We start from the raw sequence: 18,662 nt of genomic DNA on the forward strand, positions 1-18,662 counted from the left end.
TGTGCCTACAGGCACGAAGTCGAAAGCTACTTTAGCTCATGCAAAACTGAATATATATATATATATATATATATATATATATATATATATATATATATATATATATATATATATATATATATATATATATATGAGATCTAACAGACAGTAATGCCAAGGAATGTACAGGGGAAGTTATTAGAACCAATGGAATGTAAATAAGAAGAAAGAAAAGTGGATGAAAAAATAACCAACCGTGCCTGCCCACGGTTGGTTATTTTTTCATCCACTTTTCTTTCTTCTTATTTACATTCCATTGGTGCTAATAACTTCCCCTGTACATTCCTTGGCATTACTGTCTGTTAGATCTCATTAATATTGTTTTAAAACACGAAAAAACGAGCCCTTAGATATACACTTCTTTCCCTTATATATATATATATATATATATATATATGACTAAGCAAATATGAGATATTAATGCCCACATCAGATCATATGCTTTACATGTAAACTAAGCTTAGGCAAATTTTTTGATACAAATTTAAATTACTCAAAATGTGGAAGTATTTAAAATGAAGAGATAGGTGTGTAATAGTCCACTTGTAATCCCCATAAAGATGGTTTCACTGCTGTGGAGGGGTGCTAAGTACTGAAAGCATTGATTTCCTGTGAACTATTAGCAACATTCAACCATGTGTTGTGGGAATGTGAAGCTATCGGCTCCGCCTTCAGCAAGGACAGGTGGGCAGCGCTCTTACGCAGCTCCGAACTTAACGATCAAACCCTGGCCCTCCAGAGTGCCCGTGAATGGGCCGCGAATTTGGCTTGACGATCCCTACGCTGGATTAGCTGGGTGGCGTGGGGACTCCCCTGCGTCTTCACTGGACAAAATAAAGTTTAATCATTATCAATCCATACTGTTGGGAGTCTTCACTTCAAGGCTAAATCATCATATCACCCTCACATGGATTCATCATTTTTGATGTTCAAAATCTTGTAATACTGGCTTGTATGTTTCAAGTATAGTAAAGATTAAAATGTAACATATATTACAGGTTATCGTTTGCATTCTACAAAAAATCAAATCTTGCTACTATTCAAAACTGTTTCCACTTCCTTTGAGCCAAAGAAATGGCATTTGCAGAGGCCTTGTTTCAATTTAAAAAATATTTATATAGTGCAGGTTAGTTAGGCCAGGACAAATATGCCCACTTTCCTTTATAGCATGTGATATATACTATTCGAATTCGATTCGAAATTATGCGACCAAAATCGCTATTCACTCCGAAATTGAAATTCACTATTTGCACAAGCCTAATGCAAGCATATACAGCCGCCTACTGATTTCTTAATTGTAGCATATCAAGCTTCACCTGTGCTTCTAGCTGCTGTGTATATTGTCTGTATAGCGTGTCACCTGTAGCAAACAGTACTTTGGTAACAAAGAATATATAGTTTATTTTATGTTTATATTATTTTATGTTTATGTTTATTTTATTTTATGTTTATGTTATGGTGCTGGGTAGGCTTGTGTGAACAGTGAATTTGAAGCAAGTATTGAGTTTTGCTGAATAATTTTGAATTGAATGCAATAGTATATACAGTCGAACCCATTCATAACGAGCTTGAACGTGTCGAGTTAGGTGGTTGTTATATCAGTAGTTCTTTGTATAATGGACTCACCTATAAAAACGTCCACTTAGAGGCCAAACCATTTTTTCCCTGTGTATTTTTATTAAAAAGTGCCAACAGCCCCTCCACTGACAGGCTTTTTTGCGTGTCAGCGGAGGGGCTGCGACTCTATAAAAGCCTCTCGGGGCTTTCTTTTCTCGCAATTGTTTGACTATAGCAGTGGTATCTGCTGTGATCTCGAGGGGCGCTCAGAAGTGTGCGCTACGACGCCACAACGCACTTTGCCAACTTTGTGGCAACCTTGCACGATGACCGCGATGCCGCTATTGACATTGTAGCAAGTAAGCGACATTGAACCAAGCTACCACCGAAGCATCAAAACAATCCATCGATAACAAGATTAACAAGGGAATACGGCGGCCGCCTCGCTTGCAACCGAACGAAGAATCGGGGACCACGTTGTGGAATTAGTCACCATCTTTTCTGGGCGACAAGCGATTTCTTTCTGGTTTTTTTAGAAACCTGTGACCCAATTGGCACGAATGGTCCTTCGTGACTGCCATGGTGACAACGAACTCAGTCGATGTCTCACGAAAATTAGGAGCCAGTTGTCGGTTAGCGGGACTGCAGCGACAAATGTAGGTGGTGTGTTTATTATGTGGGATAAAAAATAAAATTTATTATGCTGGTGCATTCATTACGTGAGTAAATATGATATTTATTTACTTATTTCTTACTGCCAGCCTGCTTTGCAAGCCATAAGGAGGAGTGGGTTGAACAAAAGGTGCATGTTGCACAGAAGAGACAAAAGAAACGAACTGTGAATACACCTTGAGAAAAAGAAAAAAAATTATGAGAGCTCTCTTGTACACCATTCACAGTATGTAAAACATCATTCACAGTAAAAAACACAACATATTGGAAATAAAAATGTCGGCAAGAAAATTCATGGATCACAAAAATAAACCAAAATAAGTATCGCTTTAGAACAAGTTGTAGTAATGACAGACGAATGAAAAAAAAGTAAAAAGTGACAAGAATGGGCAATAGAGCACTTGATTATGCAGCGGTCAGCTAAGTAATAAAAGGATAATGTTTATCTTTGCCTTTTTTTATATTGTATGCTATCTGGAGTCTGGTAGTTTACGAAACACCTTGAATCACAGATTAGCAAGAGCGTGGACAAACGATGATATGGTTGGGCTCTGCAGTACATATTGAGGCAATGCATTTCATTCGAGGATGGCACATGGAAAAAAGGACTGTTTGAAGAAGTTGGCTTGGCACTAATATCCTGTTAGTTCGAGCGAATGAGACGAACGTTTCTTCGACGTGAAGTGCCGGTCCAACTGCTGCAGCCAGCCGCGAAAAATTTTCGATGTCATCTATGCCTTCCTGTTCGCTGTGTACTCGACAGGAAGGCTTTTGACGTTCTTAAAACAACGTGGCTTAAGCGCCTTCCCGACGACAAGTAGTGGCAAGCGCTCCGTGCCAGTCATATTGGCGGCAAGAAGCACAGTTATCCTTTGCTTGCACTTCTTGCCACCAATGCACGCGTCCCCTTTGAAAGTCACCGTCTTGTCGGGCAGAGCTCTGAAAAATAGAGCAGTTTCATCTGCATTGAACACGTCACAAGGTTCATATGCGGCGATGTGCTCCAGCAGCTTCACATTCCTCCACTCGGTGGTCACGCTTTCGTCAACCCTGGCCTTTTCGCCGCACACACTCCTAAAGACAAGTTCGTGTCTCTCTCGAAACCTCGCAAACCACCCTTCTGATGCTTTGAACGATTCAATGTTCATCATTGCAGCGTACTTGTCGAATCTGTTGTTCATTTTTCACGTATGTTCCCAACGTGCTCCGCTTCACGTTGTACTTGGTCATAACCTGCTGTCGCGATTCGCCGTTTTTCAGTGCTTCCAAAATTTTTACTTTAGTCGCCAAATTCTTCGCGTCGTAGTTCTGCCGCTTTTTCGGCGTTGCCATCACTGTAGCGCACGATGGTGGTGGCATGCAAATACGGTCACAATGGAAGAAAAATAGAACTCCGCAAGAAGAGATGGTTCCGACACGACAACACTGACGACAACACAAGGGAAAATGGCGTCGAAGGTGCTGAGTAGAGAAGAAAGAAGACGTCGACGTTCGCTGACGCTGCGATCGCTCCCACTAGTTGATGATGATGGCGATGCCACTCAGGTTTCGGTTTCACTCCAGTGGTGCCAACGCTGCTTTATCACACTTTTGTGTAGCAGCAGCCGTCAGCATTTGTCCGAATTAAGCGGTGCGGAGCCGAATTCTGACGAAATAACGAAGGTTTGGTCCCATAGATTAACATGCACTTTGGCCGGGACCAATCGGGCCGTCCGAATTATCCGAGTTACCGAATTAACGAGTGTCGAATTTACGAGCTTTTACTGTATTCCGTAGTAAACAATGAGTTATGACCGTTGATGCTGTATACAAAGGTTTAGGAATTTTTTGTGTTTTATGACCACCGAAAGTGTTTTTTTTATGTCAGGGTTCATCTGCCACACTAAACACCATGTCGCTATAACGGATAAAGATTACGGATGTGCAAATATTCGAAAATTTGAATATTCAATGAATATTGCATTTGTAATATTTATATTCGATTCAATAACAACATATTTGAAAATTTTAAATATTCAAACCAACTCGAATATTCCTCGAATATTCGATGTTCATGAATATTAGTTTGCATATGTCACTCTGAAGAACTTACCATTTTGTCAATTTGCAATAAGAGCCTTAGTAGATCATGCCTATGACTTCAGAGCAAGTGTTGTGATGCCTGCATGGAAATTCATAGGATACGTGATGACGGCTACCAACGAAGGCGACGGCAAGTCATCGCGACAAACCTACAATCGATAAACATCTTAATAAATCTGAATCATGTACTGCCTGCATGGCAGTACGTGTGGCTTAGCGGGTTAGCACAGTTTCGGTTCATGTAAGTGCATTGACCACGCCGTCCGCTGCCCTGGCGCGCCCTTGTACACGGGACCGTAAGTGCGTATCGCTCGTGGAAATGAATGCAACTTGCCGCCGCTGTATTGGCTCGACAAAATAGTCTTCACGTCTTTGTTTGGTACCGTGCTGAGCGAGCAGGAAGGAAAACAATATCTCTACACAAAGGCAAATGCACGCGTGTACGTTACAGGGCGTGGCTATGATGGAGTGAGCTGAGTAGGCGATGCAAGTTAGGGGCGCGATCAGCTTGATGTACGATAGTAACGCGTTTGATGTATTGCCGCACCAGTTTCATTAATGGATCGCCGTACAAATGTATGCGCACATGTCGAAGCTTGACGAGTAGTCCGTCAGCTGTGCCGCCACTTCAGCATGTATACCCTCTTCATAGTTCTGGAATGATTTCATGGTAGCGCATATGGTCATGCGAATGAGCTGAAGTGTTTTTTCATGCAATGGCAAATATAGAAAAAGCCATGCACTTTTGATACGGTTACAATAGCATCATCACAAATAGTTTTCCATTGCTAACGGTGGTGTACATGAAGTGATGGACGGATTACTGCGTAGTTTCGCTACGTTCCCAACAGAGCCTTTGGAAATTCGTCGTACACGCATCGCACTCACGTGACAACGTCTCCTGCAATCAGCCCTCCGTTACACCGTTGCTACGTTCTGGCTCTTTAATGTCAGTTTACTGCTGTCGGCATCCAGTGCGCCGAAGGGGGTCGCGATGCGACAAAATAGTGCCCTCGCGGCCGGGAGTTCTGGCTCCATGAACAAAAAGACGTAATTGGGCCGTCTTTTTATTACACATCAGTAATCATCCATCTCGCGTGCTTACTTCGCGTTATTGCTGCACGTCCGGTACACCTTGGTCACGATCGTGCAGATATCAACGCAACACAGCATTCTAGATCTGCAAATGGCGAGCGTGCCGTCCTCGAGAAAGGCAACGAAAGTAAGCGAGATAACGAGTGTTGCTGTGTAGTTGAAAAACGCCCTATCTACTCCTACTTCCCTTGGCAGCTTTACAGGTAGAAATATGAGAGAACAGGAAGAAACTAGAAACTCCTGAGAACAGGAAGAAACTTGAATAAAAAACTATAAAATCGGGGTTTTAAAGCCAACACTGATAGTGTGGGAGCCTGGATGAACTGTAACCAGCTAGGCTGCTTTAATAATCACTTAGATTCAAGTACACTGGTGTGAAGTGTTAACATAATCAAACCAGTGGCCTCATGCTCATCATGGCAGGTACGAAAGCTCTTAGTTTTGTTTTGCAATAAAGTCCTACCACATAAAAAAAACGATACAGAAGGTATGTTCAATATGTGGATTTAACCCAAGCTATCACCGTCACAAGCTCATTTATTACAGTCTTTTTAAAAAAATGTGTAAAGATATTTGTGTGTAATAACTGAATTGTAGTGTTTCCAACCTAAATATATGATTGAGTAAAAGATTACTGGTGGAAAAAAATTGCACCTCTTCATTTTTTGAAGCTGTATATTCGTATTCGATACGTATTAAAAAATTTTCATATTCGCACATCCCTAATAAAGATGAACTCAGTAGAGCCTGATCTGCCTCACTGCAAATTTCTTGGTAGAGTATGCAGTCGTCTCCAAACAGCCGAATTTTAACTTGTATGTTTTTTATTATGTCAATAATAAACAGTATAAGAAATAGAGGATCTAGAACTGATCCTTGTGGTATTCTAGACTGCACATCAGATGAGACAGATTTAGGGTCGTCGCAATGACTATCTGCCGCCTACATGTCAGATACATCTCTATCTATTGAAGAAGCTGGTCATTTTTTGGAATAGTTTCTAGTTTTAATAACAATTTTTCATTGGATACATGATAAAAGGCCTTCTAAAAATCTAAGAATTTTATGTCAATGTGACCTTGGTTGTCTAATGCTGCCGCGATTTTATGCAGTTTCCAATAGTTGCGTTACAGTCGATTTTTTGTGGCAGAAGCCGTGTTGTCGGGTGTAACAGAGGCCATTGTGTTCAATAAACACTCAAATGTGCTTAAATATAATGTGTCTTATGAGTTTTGATGAGGTGCACAGTAAGGAAGTAGGACGGTAAGAGGCAAGCAGTAAGTGGTTTGTTGATATAGAGATAGGTATAATTTTCGTATGTTTCCAGTCATGAGGTATTTCTGCTTGTGAAAGCAATTTCTTGAATATAGTGCAGAGATATTTGGCATATCATTCGGCATATCTTTAGAGGAAAGTATTCAGTATTTCATCGACACCCTGCAATTTTCTTAAGTCAGTGTAAAGAAGCATGGACAACACTCTCGCGCCATTCACGTTAAGAGGACCTATGGGCGGAATCTCATCGAGAATAGCTAGGGGTGGTCTCGTCATGATTATTTGTCAATACAGAGGAGAAGTGCTCATCCAAAGCATTTGCAATTAAAAAATTGTCAATTACTATGGCACCATTAACACAAATATCAGACACGTGGGTTTTTTTGGCGATAGATATCACCAGAGCTTATCCGGGGATGACAGAAGAAAGTTTTGGAGCTAAACATTTCGATAAAGCTCTTCTGCTTTAGATATGCCAATTTTGAACTGTGCACGCAAGTTGCTTGGCTTATTGAAATTGGTCTTTGATGGCCTTGCTTTGTGCTTCTTTCTTGCTTTTGAAGGGCAATAATCTATCAATGGGTGCATCGTGAGATTCTGCAAGGCTTTCAAACATGGAAAACTCTTTATCTAAAGCATTATGTATGCCGAAATCTCTAGCACGTCAGAATGCGGGAATTAAATGCTCATTTTTAGGAGGATTTAATCAGAAGTTTAACTCAACGAGGATGCAACAGCTGCGTCAATTGTTGATTGATTGATATGTGGAGTTTAACGTCCCAAAACCACTATATGATTATGAGAGACGCCAAGCTGCGTCAATTGTGCCAATTTGATACAATTCCTCAATTGTGTGCCGAGCTGCATCAAAACTGCAAAATTTCCCCAAATTGGGCCACGCTGCACCAAAATGCCAGATCAGACTCAAAATTTTCTCAGTTGCCCTAATTTGAGCGAGAAATGGACGTCACTTTGGCCATAGAGTTAATATACAGACTACTTCAGGACTTTGCCACCTGTAGTTTGCACCATCAATCAATTAAAGCGGGCAGACCCTAACCCTAAACTGCGATGTAAGATAGTTTCTCATTAGTCCAAGACACTCGTGAAATGTGATTGACCAGATGAAGTAGCAATGCCGTGCACCTGTCAGTCCGTTGATTGACCGTAGCGGATATCTACCTGTGGGATGACGCAGCCTCAAGACAAAAATGTGTTGCCGTAGTCAGCAACACTTCTCGGGAAATATGAATTTCCCAGCCAGCAAACACGCCCTTGGCATGTTAGGAGCCATTAGAAACTAAAGCTGGAAGCTTACAAACTCGCAGTACGTCGACTTTGTACGCTTCCAGTTTTAGTTCATGACACGACCTCATTAGTTTCCGTAGCAATGCCGCATGTGATAGATATTCGATGCCATCATCAGGCCAACAGGCACATGCCGTTGTTAGTTTATCTACTGTTACTTTAGCTAAACTCTACTGTGCCTATTGGGCCGAAATTCGTATGCTCCGAATATTTTTCATTATCGTGGCGGCTGCTGTGAACTTCAGTACCGAAACCGTCAAACAAAGGCTGAAAGCAGCGTGCTCAAAGCTTCGGAAGTACTACACGTGTGGCCATCCCATGCACTGTCTTCTACGCGTGTTGTTGTTGTTTGCCACAACAGCTGTGGACAAAACTGATGTTGCTTTTGGCCTAACCTAACCTAACTTAACCTAACTACATGATCATGTATGGCGACGACATAAGTGATAGAACTGCGAAAGTGTGCTTGTGTGCAAGGCTCGACCAGTCAAAATGACGCTGATTTTCAGAAATGCTGCGGAGAAAACTGCGGCAGATGCGATCATAGATCGCAAGAAAACGAGTTAGTTTTGAAGGCACGTGCGCAGCCAGCACATGTGGATTGAAAACAAATCTACCGTTTGTCGCTGCCGCCGCGCACCAAACTGCTGTCACAGCGATGCATAGCAATCTATGAGCTTCGAGGGTGTGGGGCTGACGCAGCGGTTGATTGAAGGCAATAAGGATTTTAAAAAGGCTAGAAGTGTTTTGGCATTCCTGTCCAAAGAATCTAGTAATGCAGCCCCATGCTTTCGTGGGAGCCAGCTGTTCCGTCCCCTCCATTCACGTGTATCCCAGGAAGACACGCCAGTTCTTATGGCAGGAAGGATTTTGCTAGTTGTTTTGATGACGTTGAATTTCAGGAGCGTTTGCACTCCCTCTCCAGAGCCCGTTGTAGGCTCCCTTGGAGCAAGTAATACAAGTGCTCATGTGAGGTAGTTACAACTCCATACAGCTCCTTAACATTCAGGAATTAAGGGATCGCCCAATATGTTACGATTCGTTAATCTTTGGATAAGCGAGGTACTCGCTACAAACATGTAAGGCATTGTGCGCACTTTGTGTTGTAACTGATGGTGAACAATTATCGCTTAGTCTTTTATAACGGGTGGAAGCAACTAACGATCCACTCGTTCTGCAATTTGCGTTGTGTGGCACGTAGTTGTTATCTTACTCTTCTACGACACAATATGCCCGACGTGGCACCTGCATAGAATGTTTCTACAATGGGATATCATAAACCATTGTAGCTCTGGGGTAGAATACTTGACTGCCATGTACAGGAACCGATTTCAAATCTCGTGTATTCCTAAAAATATTTTGTAATTACAATTTTTTTCTAATTTTCATGATAATGTAGTAGTTAGGCACACCAGCGTTGGTGGAGACATATAATTACAGCGTCTTAATTGGCTCAAGTTGCAATCTCAATACAGCTTTCACTGTAATATAAAAATGCTGTCAGCCGCCGTCACAGTTATCAGATTCATAAATGAGAGCACAGAGTGGCTATCTAGCAATGGCTTTGGCAAGACTTGTTGTTGGGTTGTTTGGTGCATACTACAAGAAAATTAGATGACGCTAATCATAGGGGAATAAGAGGCGAAAGGAAAGAGCAACTCGCTACCAACTTTATTCTTGTTAAGACACAGCAATACATCCACCATGCACAATAACACACCATACACATACCTGCCAACTCTTCCGATTTTCACTTAAAATGTATGAATTGCTACAGCACTTATAATTTTATGTATCTTGCCTGAAATTTTACAAAAAATGTTTCATTTTCTATAAAAATAAAATTAGTAAAATAGCATGGCCTCCGGGATTGGCTCTGGTGCATTGCCACAGCTAGTCGTGGAGGCCACAAAATTGTTGTTGTGCTATATTCTGCCACCAGGAGAAAACACTATATATTGGTGTTATCATCATCACATACCTGTCAAGTCTCCCACATTGTCGGGGAGACTCCTGTGCGCGCGGCCAACGCTCGACCTGTCAGAGCAACGCTGCTTTCTCGAAATTCTGTGGACAAAACTGCGACAGTTGTGATCATAGCATAAAACGATTTAGTTTTGAAGGCACGTGAATTGAAAACAAAACTATCATTTGCCGCTACCAGTGCGCCCAAAATCGCAACCGCAGCGATGCGATAACGGTCTACGAGCTTTGAGGGCACTTGGCTGACGCAGCGGTAGACTAAAGGCAGACGTAAAAAAGGCTAGAAGCGCTTTTGCGTTGCTGTCCAAAGAATCTAGTAGCGAGCAAAGCCAAAGCTTTGACCCACGCTTTCGCGACAACCAGCTGCACCGTCCCGTCCGTTCATGTGGGAAGACATACGGGAGTTGTTTTGATGGAAATCGATTTTTTCGCCAGTTCTTTTGATGACTCAAAATTTCGGGAACATTTCCGCACCCCCTTCGAGACTTTCACCTTAGCGAGCGTGACGAGCGATAGGAGACGATGCTCGGTGAGTGTCTCGCGCCTTTGCGCGAGGAAAACGAAGTAGCTCGGCGCCGAGCTCGCAGGCGCTCGAGGAACCTGAAATAAAAAAAAAAGAGTCTGGTAGTCCCTTCCTGATCTTGAAAGAGTGTGGACGTCCTTCTTAGGCTGCTCGGAACCCAGTATATCCAACGGCCACAACAGCACGTCACAATTGGCGCCCAACGGCTCGAGGTGAACTAAGAAGACGTTTACATCTTCTATGTGGGGATGTTGCTCCCTACGCGCTCCTTCGGCTCAACCACTAACGTTTGGACAGCGTCGGCTCCGTGATCCCAAGATGGCAGCGGCCCCGTGTTCTGTCAACGTGTTCGAGCAGCCGGATGACGCCGCCCGAGTGGAAGCCTACCGGTCAGCTCTGTGCGAAGCCGATATCCTAAGGACTGAGATGGGCCAGCTCCGGAGTGAATTGGAGGAACTGAAACTGATGATTCTCCAAGACCACAACGCTGCCAAAGAAGACGACGACACACCAAAACCACCTCTTGACTCGCAGATGAAGGCAAGTCACGACCTCTTGTGTAACTTACTTGCTCCACTAGTAGAAGGCATCAAGCATCGGGAGTTAAAAATGCATGAAAATTCTGACGCCGAATCAAGCGCGAGTGCAGAAGAGAGCAGTGCGTCGATGAATTTCAAACGCGGCTCGAGAAAGCAACAAAGACAAGCCAGAACCGATACTTCCATGTGCATGTCTAACAGTGGAGACTCTCGCGATCGACTTACAAGTTTCGTGGCGAGCTCCTTACCGCATCCCGGGAAAGATCTAAGCGTCTGGTTTCACCAAGTTGACTATTGGTTTAGCACCTTCTGCGTTCTCGATGAGGTCACCATATCATTTATTATTTCAAGGCTCCCAGCTAAAAACTTTACATGGATGCATCACCACACGAAGGTGGCTAGTATTAGTACTTGGGCCGACATGAAGGCAGCGTTCTGCCAACGTTATAACATGGACTGCAATGTAACGTCTAAGCAGCGAATGTTCGACGCAACGCAATGCGCAGGCGAGTCATGTACAGACTTCGCACACTGAAAGCTCGACCTGATTAACAGTGCAACTATCCTGTACTACAACAGGAAAAGTGCCAAGTTATGGCTACTCTGTCACCCAAGGCAAAGAAGCACTTTTTTGATAAAACATTTAAGCAGCTAAACGACATGATAAGCTCTTTTCTGCGCGTCGACCAGATCAGGGATTCGGAGGAAAGCATTAAAATTTTGGCTGTGGAAGAACGCCGAACGCCATCCACAACGCCACTCGAAACTGTGTTATGGCAAAGCATTTGCCTTGGAAGTCTATGCGCCATCGTCAATGCGCGGACAGCATAGAGTCTAGCGGTTCCTCAAATGATGAAGTAACTGAGAGAAAGGTGAAAGGGGATACGAACGCGAAGCCCTTACCGTCGCGGCAATGGACTCATTCTGCAACGCGTGTTTTTAAAAGGTCGCAAGGAAATGCCTTGAGAGTTCGTAAACTGTGCTTGAACTGCTCCAGATGTGGCCATTTTGTTAAGCAGTGTCGTCTACCGCTAACGGCAGAATTTTTGAAGTGGCAGGAAGATTTCGAATCTTCCAGCTCACAACAGTGGGGAAACGGACACATGGTGACGCCGATGCCGCTAGCAGTCGCCTGTAATTGAGCGGGTGTCATGTGTCTCTGAAGCGGTACTTTTTCTGTTCCTGTCGCCATCAACCAACAAACGAGTAAAGCCATCTTGGATTCTGGAGCTGTCAAAAGCTTGATTACGGCGCCAATAGTTGACAAACTCGAATTAAGCATAAGGCCTTTGTTCCTACGTTTGGTAGGAGCAAGCGGCCATCAGCTGCAAAATTTAGGTCAAGTCAGTGCTGTGGTGACAGTGGACGACCAAACACTGCAGCATGACTTTGTTGTTGTTCCCCAGTTACCTCACGAAGGAATACTGCTAGGCAATGACTTCTTGCTGGCTTCAAGAGCCATCATCGACTGAAGCTCGGAGAGATTCGCGGTATCGGTCTCCCAAAGGCTACGCGAGGTCTAGAGGTTGTTAGGGAGCAACCGCTGCCAGCTTTATGGCAGAAGTTAGTTCCGGTGGCCTGGCATCGCGTGTCGGAAGATGAAAATCATTTAATGGTCATCACTGGGACAAAGCTCTTGTACGGCCGCTATTAAGTCATAGTGGAGCCCATGGTAACAGCTGCATGGGAAAATACAACGAAGGTTTTGATCAAGAACTGCTTTTCTCAAGCCGTCTTGCTTCCTTATCAGATGACAATTGGCCTCATTGAAGAAGCAAGCAGAATGGAGGATATTGAACTTTCTGAAGAGGACTGCCAACAGATCCTCCAAATTTCATGCCTTCCTTCTCCTGTGGACCTTGATGCGCCACCAGCTCATATGGTCGTCGATCCGCAGCACCGTTCAATTGCAATAGGAGACATCAGCTTTAAAATTGCAACGCCGTTATCTTTCAACGAGCTGCAGGTCGTAAAGGATTTGTTGGCGCAACATTGGGTTCGCTTTGCACAGTCAAGTACAGATGTTGGCTCCTGCACAGCTGAACGACATTGCATTCTAACTGGAAACGCAAACCCAATATCTCCACGTCCTCGCAGATTGTCACCAGCACAGCGTGATATCGTCAAGAGCATGGTCAAGGACCTCATTGATGCCAATATAGTGCGACCTTCTCAGAGTCCTTGGGCGTCACCCCTTGTTTTTGTAGCAAAGAAAGACGGGATGACGCGCATGTGCGTTGATTATTGACGTCTCAATGCCGTCACTGAGGACATTGTGTATCCTTTCCCAAGAATCGAAGATGCGCTGCAGGCACTCACTGGAAGCAAGTACTTTTCTGTTAAGGGAATTGGTGTCTGGATTTTATCAGATCGTCATGCATCCAGATGACATACAGAAGACTGCTTTTGTTACGCCGTGTGGTCTTTATGAATTCCTCCGGATGCCATTTGGCCTTAAAGGTGCCCCATTCACATGTCAGCAAGTTGTGGATACGATCATTGACGGTATTAAATACGACAATGCCCTTGTGTATATGGACGACTGCGTAGTCTTCAGCCAGACATTTGAAGAACATGTTTCGCACCTTCAGAACATATTTATAAGGTTCGAAGTAGCAACCTTGAAGTTCAAGCCACAGAAGTGTTTCTTTTTTGGTACTGCCATCAATTACCTTGGGCACGTCACAAAAGACGGTGTATCTCCCGACCCATCGAAACTGGCAGTGGTTCAAGCTTTCCGGCCTCCTCGAAATATACAGGAACTACAATCATTCATCAGACTCACAACATACTTCAGGAAGTTTATCCCAAATTACAGCGTTATCGCAGCACCTCTTCGATCACTCCAAAAGAAAAACGCTACTTTGTTTTGGGAAGAAGATCAGCTAGTGGCAATTGAGACATTAAAGCGCGCGTTGTGCCAGCCGCCTGTCCTTAAGCTATTCTTCGAAAAACCAGAATTTGGTGTCCAAGTACACACACATGCATCTTGGCTCGGCTTGGGAGGTCTATTGCTGCAAGAAGATGAAGAGCGAAGATATTGTCCAGTGCTATACTTGAGTCGATCTCTTCAAGGTGCAGAGTTTAATTATTCTTCGACAGAACTGGAAGCTCTTGCAGTAAAATGGGCATCAGAAGAGCTATGACCATACCTGACTGGCCGAAAATTTCAAGTTGTCAGTGACCAGTATGCACTGTGCCGGGTCTTGCGCTACAAGGAAGGAAACCAACGCCTTTTTCGTTGGTCACTGATTCTGCAGGAATTTGACTTTGATGTCATCTATAAATCAGGAATTCTGCACAGCGCACCAGATTGTCTTTCCAGGAATCCCCCCCATTGTTGGTGATCCTGAATCAATTCTTGCAGTATGATATCCATCACTGCGATTCTGTGATAACATGGGTGGGAAGCAGCGTCAGGTTGCATTTTGTGTTGAAGTCCTGGATATGCTTAGGGGTGCGCTGGGCACGAAAAAGCTACAGAAACACGTGCAAAAGAAGTTTATCACGCATAACGACGTGTTATACGAAACAGACCAAGGCCCAGTCAGCAGTTGATTTCTCCTCTGCCTTCCTGCACAACGACAAGCTGAGGCACTCCGTGAAATGCATGAACGACAATATCCTCCTGGCTTCCGGGTTGGATTTTGGTCCACGGAATTTCCTGAAACTTTCACAACTGGGTGTGTAGATGACGAAGATAAAAAGTGAAGCTTATTATTTCCGTGATGCCTGTGCTTTTGGTATGGCGTGATGTCCAACTAATTGGACGCTGAAACTTAATTAAAGCGTTAAGTAGTGGGCCTGAAGCAACACAAAGCAAGGCTACTGAAGAAAATTGTGACAAATTCCGGAATAACTGCAAGCTATTATTCAAAATGTAACAAATAATAAAAAACCAACAGAAAAGTGGACCTTAACTTTCGCCGTTTAACTTCTAGAAGTTGCCCTGTTGAACGCCGCCATGTTTTCTTCTTTGTTTTGCGATCTCCTGGCGCAATTTTGACAAAACTTCATGGAGGGCGCCAGTAGATGTCCAAAATATTGGACAAGTGGTTTTTGAGGAAGAAAACATGCTGAGATCTTTGTAGTGATGGGGTATTTCATGTCCAATATTTTGGACAAATCCCCATAGCTGGAACTCAGGAGGATATGGTGGCCACACGGGCATCAGGCGAACATTCGATGCCCGTAGGGCTAAGTATTACTGGCCGAAGCTCTATGCGGATGTCAAACAATACCTGTATCACTGTGACCTTTGTCAGAGGATGAAATGTCGACATAGGTGCCTTACGATCCATTACAGCCAATAGAAGTCCGCAGCCCATTTCACACAGTTGGGATGGACATAATAGGGCCATCCAAAACTTCAAGAGGTTACGAGTACATCATTGTAGCCATTGATTACCTCACGAAGTTCATGGAGACAAAACCACTACGGAACATAGAGGCCACAACCATCCAGAAGTTTGTCGAACGATGGATCATCTTAAAGCACGGATGCCCAGCCACAATTATCACAGACAGCGGTACTCAAATGATGGTGCGCTCTACTGAAGCATACCTCAAACATCGGGGCATTAGACGTGCTGCTACTAGCACATATCACCCCGCAGCAAACGGCTTGTGCGAAAGAGCCAATAAGACAATCAAACAGATGATTGCCATGGCTACCACCGGGGAGAAAAATGGGCTGATGTCCTTCTTTATATTGTATTCTGTTACAACACCGGGTACCAAGACACAGTTTGCCAGACTCCCTTCTTCCTGGTCTATGGTAGGGATCCAGTGCTATGATTAGATGTTGTATACAGCTGCCGAGAGCTTGAAGAGCTCAAAGAAGATTCAAGCTATTTCACGGTAGTGTGTGAATGACTACAAAAAGCAAGGGAGCTCACAGCCCGCAGCCACGCACATCCGACTAGCTCAAGAAAAACAGAAGCGGCACTTTGACAAGCAGCACAAGGGCGTTGTGTTTGAAAGAGGACAAGTGCTGCTCCTCAAGGCTCCAACGTCTGGTGTGTAAACAACTACATCATACACCGGACCTCACAAGATAGTGAACAAACTGTCTTCCGTGAACTGCGCGATCGAACTCGCGGACTACATGGGAAGTGACATTGTGCATGTTGAAAAATTAAGACCATAACTGAGCCCCATTTCCCACATGGAGCAACCCAATGCTTCGGACTAAAGTGTACAGGGGTGCCGTGCATAGTAAATAGTTGTTGGTGCTTGTATGTAGTTTTGTGTGCCTGAAAGTGGATAGACACTGTTTTGTTGACTTTTGTAAATTGTTACAGATAGGACTGTTTAAGTTAGTTTAGTTATGTCTGTCTTAGTGTTTTGTGTATGAAGTCAGGACGACTAGTTTTCAAACCCCGGCATGTGACGAGTAGTAGCAGACTACGCTCGGTGCGTATCTCGCGCTTTTGCGCGAGAAAAACGAAGTAGATCGGGGCTGAGCTCGCGGGCGCTCCAGGAACGGGAAATAAAAAAAATGGCCTGGCAGTCCCTTTCTGATCTTGAAAGAGTGTGGACGTCCTTCTTAGGCCACCTTGGAACCCAGTATATTTGACGGCCACAGCGGCACGTCACAGTGAGAAACCCTACTCTTGTGTGTTCGGCCGCTCCAAGCCTTTATGAGACCGCAACGCTGATTTGTTTGCGCTTGCATTTGGGATCCCCCTCCCTTTTCGTTTTTCGCAATGTTTTTTTTTTCTTTTGGTGCCAAAAATGAGGGGAAAGAATTCAGTACATCGATTTGACTTATGGCAGCAAAACATGATTATGCTTGTTGCTAAAGGCGAATCCACTACAGCTACAAATTAAACCCCCCCCCCCCTTCCCCACTGTGGGGCTTTACGAATTTCGCTGTTGCCAGGTTGGCAGGTATGCATACATCGCATCGCACAATCTGATACCCTCAATGCACATGCTAGTTCAGAAATGTGTCAAAGAAATTTCATTCAGCTGAGTGGAGTGCCACCGGCCTGTCACTTATTCAGATAGCTTTTTTCTTCCTGATAAGGTATGCTTCTAGCATCTTTCTCTCAACCGCCTTGCTTCTACCTAAAATGGTGACATTAGCAAATCTTGCCTCACAATCCCACGTGCTCGCCAGAGTGCATAGGCAAATGTGCCAAAAGGCCATTCTGGATCGAAAAATCATGCTCCCTCTCTTGATCATTTACGCATCGGCCACTCTGGTCAATTTAAACCCTTCCACTTGAGAATGGAATTTCATAGACCATCTTTATCGCACAGGTGATGCCTGATGAAGAGTTTCACCTTTACATGCCTGGATGCTGCCTTTCTCAGCGTCATGACCAGATCGACAGTATATTCCTCGGTTGTCACATAGGGGTCAAGTGAACTTTGTTGCTGTCTCAAAGAGATGGTGTCTACCCATGCCACAACTTCTACGCTGGTGGCATTGTGCAAAATGTTTTCTAGAGGGCTTAGCTTGATGCTGTGTGGAATGTCTATTTTTATTTAAAATGTGTTCAGAGTGCCGGTAAAAGTGGTGTCGTGACGACATCTGTGACCTTTTTGCAGGGCTCACCGTGGAAGACAGGTGGTGCTGACAGTGCGCTTTCCCAGCCAAGGACGACAGGTGGAAGACCTGGAGATCATTGCCCACACAAATGACACATTGGGTGCAATACGGCGGCAGATATACACCAGGTTGGTGGTGATTTCTGAAGTTTGCAATGCTCGGCGAAGCATATCGAAATTGTAATGTGGCCGTTTTACAACATCCTTCTAAGTTTTGTAGACAACAGTCAAACCAAATAATTAACTTCAGTGCACCATGACAAATATTGTGTCGGGCTGAGTGCCAGTACGATCAGAACTTTTAAGGGGGAACGAGGGTCTTAAAAACGAGTTTTTTATTTATTATCCTACTGTCATGAAAATTACCATGCATGCGTACCATTGAATGGAGATTTCAAATATGCATACATATTTCAAATATCTCATTGAGAAAAAAAGTACTGACAAATTTCCGCATTTATCTAGGTGATTTCTTATGTGTCGTTATAGTATCTCGCAAGAAAAAGTTTTCAAAACTATATATTTTCTCAGCAAGGTTCATCCCACAGGCTAAAGCAAACTAAAATGGCTATTTCTTTGATCATAAATAGTTTTTAAATTTGAAAAGTAAAAATGAGCTTTCAATAATTAGCTGGTATTTACAACTCTATCAAGGTTGAGAGAAAAAGAAAAGCTTTAGCCTGTAGTTCAAGTGTCGTGGAAAAGAGGTGTATCTAGTTTGTTTAGATATCTTCACAGAAACTTGCTCAAAACGTGCGTAAGGCAGATTCTCTTCACGAAAATAACAAGGCCAAAAAAAATTACGTTTCCAGTTTTTCCAACAAAGAGAAATCATATTTTGCCCTAATATAAAATTTTCCAAAAACATACTTTCAGTTATAAATGGCTAAACTCACAATCTTCCAAAGCCGGCATTTTTTTACACTTTTGTGCATTTTAAGACTCTCGTCCCCACATAAAATTAACCATAATAACCACACCTTTTGTCATAAAAAGAATTTTCCAGACAATGCAGGGCCATCCTTTGGACT

The 18,662-nt window shown here is 43.6% G+C and overlaps 1 protein-coding gene across 3 annotated transcripts in view; it reads left to right on the forward strand.

Annotated features, from left to right (window-relative positions):
* The window catches only part of faf (ubiquitin carboxyl-terminal hydrolase-like faf), a 482,217-nt gene that overhangs the window by 152,687 nt on the left and 310,868 nt on the right, over window positions 1–18,662 (forward strand). For all 3 annotated transcript variants that reach the window (XM_075874530.1, XM_037429964.2, XM_075874549.1), the window contains one exon: window positions 17,632–17,760. In XM_075874530.1, the coding sequence (XP_075730645.1) occupies window positions 17,632–17,760 (129 nt within the window). The remainder of the gene's footprint in view (window positions 1–17,631; window positions 17,761–18,662) is intronic.

The sequence above is a fragment of the Rhipicephalus microplus genome, chromosome 1 (genome assembly GCF_043290135.1).
Source record: "Rhipicephalus microplus isolate Deutch F79 chromosome 1, USDA_Rmic, whole genome shotgun sequence".
Taxonomy (NCBI): domain Eukaryota; kingdom Metazoa; phylum Arthropoda; class Arachnida; order Ixodida; family Ixodidae; genus Rhipicephalus; species Rhipicephalus microplus.